Source organism: Glycine soja, chromosome 12, assembly GCF_004193775.1.
Source record: "Glycine soja cultivar W05 chromosome 12, ASM419377v2, whole genome shotgun sequence".
In the NCBI taxonomy this organism is placed as follows: domain Eukaryota; kingdom Viridiplantae; phylum Streptophyta; class Magnoliopsida; order Fabales; family Fabaceae; genus Glycine; species Glycine soja.
The window spans coordinates 3,489,228-3,498,808 of record NC_041013.1 but is presented as its reverse complement, the minus strand read 5'-3'; the positions used below and the strand labels follow the sequence as shown (position 1 = coordinate 3,498,808).

The 9,581-nt window shown below is 30.9% G+C and overlaps 1 protein-coding gene across 1 annotated transcript; it reads left to right on the top strand.

The window, feature by feature from the left end:
* The first annotated feature begins 5,610 nt into the window (after positions 1-5,610).
* On the top strand, positions 5,611-9,282 carry LOC114378055 (proteasome assembly chaperone 2-like). Its single transcript, XM_028336566.1, has 7 exons — positions 5,611-5,811; positions 6,053-6,218; positions 6,298-6,356; positions 7,239-7,357; positions 7,498-7,735; positions 8,241-8,361; positions 9,008-9,282. Exons 1-7 carry the CDS (start codon positions 5,752-5,754, stop codon positions 9,085-9,087), a joined length of 843 nt encoding a protein of 280 aa, XP_028192367.1. The 5' UTR covers positions 5,611-5,751; the 3' UTR covers positions 9,088-9,282.
* Positions 9,283-9,581: the final 299 nt, after the last annotated feature.

The following is a 9,581-nucleotide window of genomic DNA, read 5'->3' as shown; positions in this document are numbered from 1 at the left end:
ATTTATTTGTCGTCTAACTAAACATACTACAACGATTGTAAGATGAGGCAGTAGTGTTAAATTCAGAAAAAATTAGCATAATTACTATTCAAACAATCAACTACATATTTACAATCAAGCTCTATAGCAACATGCAACATGCAACATGTTGAGTTGATGTATCCAACTCATCCAAGAGATATATAATATTTTTTATTCAAAATATTTGTTATATATATATATATATATATATATATATATATATATATATATAAAAGACGTATCATATAAGAATGATCCTATTATGTGAGAACAAGAATGATCATTCTCATCCGCTTGATTAAGATGAAAAGCTAAAATTAAAACATTAAAGATTCGTTTAACCATAAATCTCTATAAGATTTATTAAACAAAAAAATCAAGTATTTTAAAATTTTAATTTATATCAAGATCGTCACCACAATTATCATCATCATAAATGTGATTTTTTACTTCTCAACAGATTTTACACATGCTATCCCCATTCTTCTTCTCTCTCTCTTTTTTCTTTCAATTTGTATTTCCTCTTCAATCCAAATTAGTTCACCTTATAGAAGAGATATATCGTGTAATTGGCTGGTTGGCTGGGGTTATGAAGCCAATCATAATAAAGTTGATAATTGCGTCAGCAAGAACGTCAAAGCCTATGAATGATTGGAATTTTTTGTTTTTTTATTCATGATTTTAAAATTATGTTAGTGTTGACAATGTGGCACTCGTTCGTTTCTTATCTTTTGCTATGGTTCTTCATCCCGGAGAAAAAGCAGTACAAGAAGAAAGTAGGTGCTGCTCCTTCTTTTTGCCCCCCAACAAAATCATTGTTTTCTGGTCCCATACTCTTTTTCTTGTGCTCTGCCACAAACAATTTAAATTGAAAAAAAAAAGCTTTTTTCAGCAAACATAGAAATTGTCTGCTTCCATTTGTAACTACTAGCTGCGGATGATACTTCCAAACGGGAAACTTTTTTGGTTTTGCTGCAATGAAAAATACCCTTTACTGTATATAATTAAATGTTTATTATCTTTATTATGTTATTTAAAGTAGTGACGATGATAATAATAATTAACTTAATAGATAAAATAAAGCAAATTTGATAGTACAATATAAAATAAAAATATATTTCAAGAACAGCTAGTTAAGAACTTTTTACTACAACAGTGTCCAGCAAGAAACCACAGGTTTTGTCATTTTCCGTACATCAAGCCTTTTTGTTTTGATTCATAGCTTCAGTTATGCTGACATAAAGCCCAAAAAACTTTACTGTGCCCTCTGTTTGTAAATAGTGATCAAATAGTATTAATACTAGTTTTGAGTTTTGACTATCTTGCTTCTAAATGAAATAATGTCACTTGAATATCCCTATGAGATTCTTCAAAGATTGATCAGTATCATCACTGCCGTATAAACTCATTTGTTAGAAATAATTCAAGTTCCAGATCGTTATTTTTCATATTGACAAATCAATTTCCAATGTATGATGAATTATGATGTTTTCATTATCATTATCTCATTTTCATTTAATAATTAAAGATAATAAAAAATAACAATAAAAACTTCTCAAAAAAGAATTCATACATGTGAAATAAATAAAACTTTATAACTTCATATTATAGTATGGAGGCATTATATATAAATCCTCCGGTTGAATTGAAAGAAAGAAAATGGAAGAAGAGAAAAAAAAATTGAATTGAGAAAAAAATAAAAGAAAAGAAAATTTTAAAATTTTGTCTCTAGAAGTCAATATTTCTCTTCCTATTTTTCTCTTCATTTCTCAAACCTAACAATAAAATGTACATTATTATTCGTATTTTTTTTTTCTTTCTTTTCATCTAAACGTACAAAAAAATATCATAAGAGCGGGGAGAAGATCTAGAACTTCCATTTCTAGATGAAAAATGATGAACCATATGGATCTAAGCTAGTCCTTTTACATTTGGCGAGCTGTTGCAGAATTATTGGTCCATAATCAACATATTGGGGTTAGAATGCCCAGAAGGGACAATGGGGCACACAAGACTCGAGAGTGTGTGTGTGTGCAAGTAACCAAATCATAACTTGATAGCCACCAACCGCTATTAGTGCTCTAGAGATGGCTATATTCTGCTCACTCCATACACATAGCTTTGGCCCATTGATCATACTATTTTAATAATTAATATCAATTAATATTATAAGACAATTATATTAGTTATTTATTATTAGTGGATTTATATGATCAAACTAAGTGAGTCCATTAGATAAACAAATCAGATGATATGGACTTAAATGAACAGATATGTTGGCCCATTAGGAGATATTGAAAACCCTATTAGGTTAACACGCTATAAAAAGACTATGATCCCTAATATATCAAGCCGTCACATATAGTTTTATTCTTCCATCTAAAGAGAGTTACTAAAGTTCTATTAAGGAATAAAGATGTTTCGATTAAGGAAGAACCATGAAATCATCGATTATTTACGGTTTCAGATTCCACTGCATTGGTTGATCAATCATTATGGATCCAGATATTCCTAAAACTCTTCCTAGTAATATAATGTAATATATTCTTGGTGTTTAATAGTATTTTATAAGAATTCCTTAAAAGTCCAACCCATTCCCCACAAAAACTAGCAAAAAGAAGGGTCTATGAGAAATAATGCATGCAGTCAAACTCCTCTTTTGATTCACAAACAAATATCTCCTCCCATGTAGCTCAATGATGGAACAAGATGAGGTATCATGCAGCTTCATACCTATATCTATTTAAGCATTGATTCTATATATATATATATATGTATGTATATATTGTCTTTAACAATAAATGATAATTATTATGAGTTGTTTTGTGACAAATTCTAATTAACTTCTTTGGCCACATGACTTCATATCTTCTATAAGTGGATTAATAATTTTTCTCTGGTCCGACAGGTGTTTGAAGTGATTTTGTGGGGATGATGTTGAATTGACAATATTAATCTAGGAAATGTAGTGTACGTGTCGGGTGCTGGTGCACTGTAGAGTACAAAACAATGAAGATGGGGATAATGCTGAGATATGGATATATGATGCAACCAATAATTGCAATTTCTAGAGCTGTCACGCTTCTTAAGCGTTGCTAATTGCGGTCTGCATACTCAGTTGAGAACAAGAGTAACGTCAAAATCCAACACATGGTTATTTCCAATGACATGACCGGATCAATGCATATGTAAGAAAAATCAATACCGTGTGGTACCAGAGATTTCTGGGTTTAGTAAGATCAGCAAAACCATGCGTACATGCAGACATTTGGTAAGACTTATTAGGTTGTGTTTGAAAACCTGTTTACTTACGCTCAATGTTAATCTATGGTGAGAGAAGTATTGACGTTAAACTTGCTTTAGAAGGTGGGAATCGAAGGATGCAAAACAAACAGACTCTTGGATTCTGTACCTTTTATAATTAAAGAAACCTTACTTAATTGGATATCCTATGTAATGTGTGGATATATATAGATGGTTCTAAACAAAAATAAATAAATTAATCAATTTATTTTAAAATTTACTGAATATTTTCCTTATCAAATTTCATTTATTTTATAATTTATTAATAACATTTATATTGGAAAATGTAAATAGCAATAAAGAAAAATAGAGGATAAAAATAACATCAAAATTCAAAGAGATTAACTTTTTTTCAAAGAAAAAAGACGTAAATTGTGATACACAAATAATGAGTTTGTCATATTCAAAATGCTTCATTTTTTAATCATGCATGTAAGATTGGATATATAACCAGATTATACCAATAAATAGAAGAGTCTTGTTATTTACACCCATTTTTCTAACTATAACCTCATATTCTCCTTTTACTCTCTGAAAATGTGTTTCCAAAATTACATATAACTATTTTAGAAATATATCTTTGAAATTATTATGACTCATAGTTTCATAAATATACTTCTGAAATAAATATATATTTTTAATAAAATATCACTTAAAAATTAAAATAATTGACAAAAAAATAACAAATGTTTATCTTATACCATTGTTTGTTAGTGTTATTTTTATCTTATTATTAGTGTTCTTTAAACCTTATCCAAAATCTTATTATCATCTTATATCTTTATTATTCTTTAGATCCTAATTTTAAATTATTTTCATCATATATTCATTATATAATATTGTGTTTTTATCATTATTATACAATATTTTGTTTTTTCCTTCATATGGCAATGTGTTTCAATGTATATTCATCACTAACTTTATGTGACATTGAATTGTTGACATAGACTTGATTAGAAAATGAATGAATGCACTTAAAGAAAAGAAACCATCGTAAAAAGCTTTGTTTTGTGATTAAGGTGTATAATATAAGAAGTTAGTAATGAACATATCTTAAAATGCAATGTCACATGAAAGAGAACATAAAATATTGTATAATCACGATGAAAGCACAATATTATATAATGAATATATGGTAAAGATAGTTTAAACTTTGGATTTAAAGAATAATAAAGATAAGATGAAAATAAAATTTTATATAAAATTTAAAGAACATTAATGATAGGATGAAAATAAAGTTAACAAACATGGATATAAGATAAGTGTTTATCATCTTTCTTTCTTTTTTTAGTCGGTCATCTTAATTTTTAAGTGATATTTTATTTTAAAATATATATCTATTCCATAAGTATATCTATGGAACGATGAATCATAGTTTCAAAGATACATTGTCATAATAGGTATACATAATTTCATAAACACATTTCTGGAAATAGGATATAATGGATAATTGAGAGGTAGAAAGGGGATACAGCGAGTATAAATAGCAAGAGCCTAAATAGAAGCAGGCCTCTCATCTAATACTTGTAAGCTCATCTTACTTGAACCTCTCTTTTCCTCTTCGCACTGCCTGCCAAAAAGTCTTGCACATACTTATAATTTGACAATTGTTATTCATACTTCCTAGTTTTATTAATATACTTCTTTTTATATTTTTTTTCTTTAAAAAATTTCCTTTTTCTCAAAACTACTTTTTGAAAAGGGCTAAAATTTCAACACATTCTAAAAAGTAGTTTTTACTTGTATTAAAATGTTAATGGAAACATTTGTACCGTTTGGGATAGTCCATGACGATAACATCTTAGTTGCAAAGAACTTGAATGCTTCGCTATGCTTCTTATTGTCATAAGAAATTTACTTCTCAATTAGAGTGAATACTTCATTGTGATTGAACTGTAGGTGCATCCACAGGATAAATATTCCTACAACTTACAAAATCACATAATTTTCACTTTTCTGCTAGATTTGTTTTTTGAAGAAATAAAAAAAGTGAGTATATCAACTTCTAGCAAATGCAAAACAACTTAAAGACAATTGTAGTCCCCATTTCTTTCTCCTGAAAATTGGCTTTCAAAATATACTCTCTGAAATGTGATAATTTTTTAACATTTTCAGAAATTACTTTTTGGAACGTTAGAATTTTTAACCCTTCCAACAAGCAGTACTTTCCGAAATGTGTAACGCATTCGAAAAAGTAATTTCCAGAAAAAATAATATTTTTAATAACATTGAGGTGTAAATATCAATTGCCTGTAACTTTCTAAAGCCCATGCGACGATCCTCTGTTTGGTCTTCCTCAAGTTGAAAAACTTGACGTTGATTAGAAAAGATTGGAAACAGCTGAAAAGAATAGCGTGGCAATCAGCAAAGGCAGAAAGAGCTGAAGGTGTGACACAAAAGTAGCAAATTTCAGCATTAGCGTAGAAAATGGAGTTCGTTCCTGAAGAAGGCAAGCACCTTCACGAGGATTGCTCCACTCTGATTTTGGTTTGTTCGTTTTTTAGGGTTTCGCCCACTCTTTATTTCCAATTCATTCATCTATCTTTTACACCGTTGTGTATTATCTCTATTCTGCAAAAAAGACATTAACTTTTCATCTATTTATTTCATTGATGTATTAGAAATGTAGGGTTAGCTCAATTTTATACCCAACTATCAACTATTAGTCTGGTGCTTAAGTATGTTTACGTATGTTGCATGATTGTAAGTAATTTGTGTGTGTTTTCAGCCTGCTCTGTCAATTGGCAATGTGGGGCAGCTGGTTGCAGATCTTTTGATTTCATCAATGGGATCAGAGAGAGTTGGGTATTTGGATGATCCTAACGTTTTGCCCTGTGTTGGCAATGATGCTTATGGACCCTTTCCTCAAGGAGACCTTGCACTTCCTCTTGAAGGTGCTCCTTTGCTTTGTGCCTTTTTATTTGTTTCTTTTTAATCTCGAATTCTCTGCTCTTTCTTATCATTTCTTTGCAGCTTATGATTCCCTTTCTAATGCTCTCACTATCATCCAACAGAGATCGCCGGTGGTTAAGGTATCACCCGAGGCTGCATCTACTTTTTTCTTTTTATTTTACATTACTTGCCTGAATCTAATGTGCTGATTTTCTGGCTAGTGTATCATTATATGTCATTTGCAATGTGTGGATTGTTCTTTATAAGCTTAGTTGTTGGTACACGGTAGTAAATATTAAATATAGAGAAGCTGAGGCTTCAGTTTTACACTGTTAACCTTTTTTGTGTTCATGAGCATTAACTTCAGGCCCCTTTGTTCTGTCATTCAAGTTTGATATTGAGTGTTTGTGCTCGTTATCACCTAGTTATTATTCCCTGCAGCATATTATCTCCTTCAGGAGTAATCAATAGATTATCATTGGTTTATAATGGTTAGTTATATTACTAGACTAGTGTTCTTGTATATTTTCATGTTGAACATCACAGCTGTTGCCCTACTAATCAGAACTGCCCAAGGCTGTGCATATTTCTTTTATGGTTGGTTTGCCTTCCCCCTTCAAAAGTGGAGGGGGTAAATTCCTAGGATGTGCTTTATATGAACAACTCTTTTTCTGAAATCTGAAATTGATACTTCAACTTTAAAAGGCTATGCCAAATACGCGATTGATTCTTAATGTAGTTTTGAAGAGTGATATGTTTAATTACTTCCTAATTTATGGATCAACAATAACATAGAATTGTGGGTATTTGACTAGTGATTTGGCTGAAATAACTTACAATTTACTGTGCATGCCACTTGTTAATATTAATCTTCTTGATTCTTTTGCACTATATACCTCACGTCCTCACCTTAATGTTAGTTCCTTGCTTAATATTTTATGTTAGCTTTAATGGTGGAATTAATACAAGTAATTCTGGAATCTGTTAGAAGAAATTGCACTAATACATGGTCACTTGAATAGGGTATGATGATTGAGTTTGCAAAAAATATGGCTGATTTTCTTGCTGGTAGTGGAAAGAAGCATATTATTGTTCTCTCCAGCTTAGATTTTGGAAAATGGCAAAAAGTTGACATGTCAAGGTGAGGCAGTATATTTCAAAATAGCACTTATTTGTAATTAAGATATTTAATTCATTTATTTCTATGGTTGTCAACTTGTCATATTGGTTTAGGAAATTGCATTGTGAAACTTCCCATTCTGATATTGGCGATCATATTAGTGGCTTGCAGATTCATTACCTTTCTAGTGCCAACAGCAATGGAACAGATGAAAACTGTGAACAGCTTGGGTGGAAGAAACTTCAGGAGTATGACCCTTCTCAAAAGCATTGGAAACATCTTAGTGATTTAGCTGAAGGAAATGTAACTCTGGAAGATATTACTTCTGTAGAAGATGAGCTAGAAGAAGAAAATTATTATGCTAGCTTGCCTTTTGCTGCACTTTTTTCTTTTCTCAAGGTAACTTACATGCATTTAAATCTGATGATGCCATATTTCTTGTTACTCCTGTAATCATTTAAGTAAGGAAAGGAAAAAAAAGTTCTCATCACTTAACAAATTTGTGATATGATTGGTTCCTGATGTCCTGAACTTTCTTTAAAAAGAATTCCTTCTAATTGGAAGTAGTTTTCCTAACACGGCATGCTCCATTTTGTTTGCATGCCATGATAAAGGCTCTACCTTGATTGCATGCCATGATAAAGGCTCTACCTTGATTGCATGCCGTGAAAGGTGAGGCCAAGTGCATTAGAAATTGTTTTCATATGAAGAATAAATCTCCATGCCAGAGAATAGTAAAAGATAATAGCTTAATTGCTCACCGTTTTATTTTAAAACAAAAAGTAAAAAAAAAATAAGGGGAGCAGGGTGGTTATCCCTTACCTTTTCATTGCAAAATTGCAGAAATAGAGCATTAATTAATATGGATTGATGATGGATATAAGGTTTTGGTTTAATGTATCAGGCTAAAGGTTTGAAGGTCACATGCTTGTTATGTTATTGCTCAGAAGGGGACAACATATCAGATGCTTTTCAATTAGGCGATGCAGTATGTAAACTTCTCCAGCTGAATCATCCTATTACTGGTGAGCTTTCTTTATCTTTGTTGTCTTTTCTTTTTTTTTTTTGTAATGATTTGTACGTTTTATTTATCTTTGTCGTCTTCTATAACGTTTCATTGTTTTTTTTATCAATTGTTTGTTATTTAGCTAAATAATTCATGCATTATTGCATTTGTTTGAATAAATGCACTGTGAAGTTGATGGATTAATTGGTTCAGACAAAAATTGTCTTATCATGACAAGTAATGATGATGTCCAATATCTTTGTTTCCAAGGATGTTATTATGATTCACTATTTTTTTTTTTATCTCCCAAACGTCACGACATGATATTTCTGCGCCGATTTTTCACTTGAATGTGGATTTTGAAGATTAATATTTCTAGTCCCTTGTCCAATTGTTGAGGCTATTTGTCTCTCCTGGAACCATTTCCATCTGAATGATAAATATCCCTAGCTCTCTGCACTGTACACACAATACAAGCTGTTCCTCAATTCCCTTTTAGTATTTATCGTATCAAAATCCACGCAAGTTAAAGATTTAAATGTAACAAAGTGAATAGACATGTTTGTAAGTAAAAAAATTAAAAAAAAAAGATAGAAATATTTGCTATAATTGCATTTTCAGGAATTGCTAATATTTTCCTATATTTGCTATAATTGCATTTTCAGGAATTGAAAGTGGCAAATGGAGAGTTCCACTTTCTTGGATGACTGTGTATGGACCACCCCTAGATGTGTCCATCTTCTAAGGTTGGATTGATGTACTAATTTGTAAAATTAAATGGTGGCTGAAGATAAAAATTATGGTTTTAGAATTTTCTCTCTTTTTTGGAATCAAACACGATATGTGTTATGATGTGATGTGCGTTTAGAAGTGAAGGATCAAGGATCCTTTGATTCGCAAAATTGTAGGAAACAGCACAGGATAGAACAAATGCTTCAAATTTTGTTACTCACAGTAACATGGAATAATTTTAGGTTCCAAATACAAAGTACTAAAAGACACTCATATTCTTATCTCATTTTTTTTTCCATATTTTCTCTCCCCACTCACGTATCCTCCACTATCCCTTTCACAAAACTGTATCAAAACTGTGCTTATGCTTTTCAACTCGTTTTTCTGTGATTTGAAAATTTGGAAGAGCGGCATGTTTTTCACCGTCAACCTCAGTAAAGCTATAAAAAAGGATCCAAATATTCAATTGAATGGGGTTTAGGAGTTTTTTCAATTGCAAATAAGTGG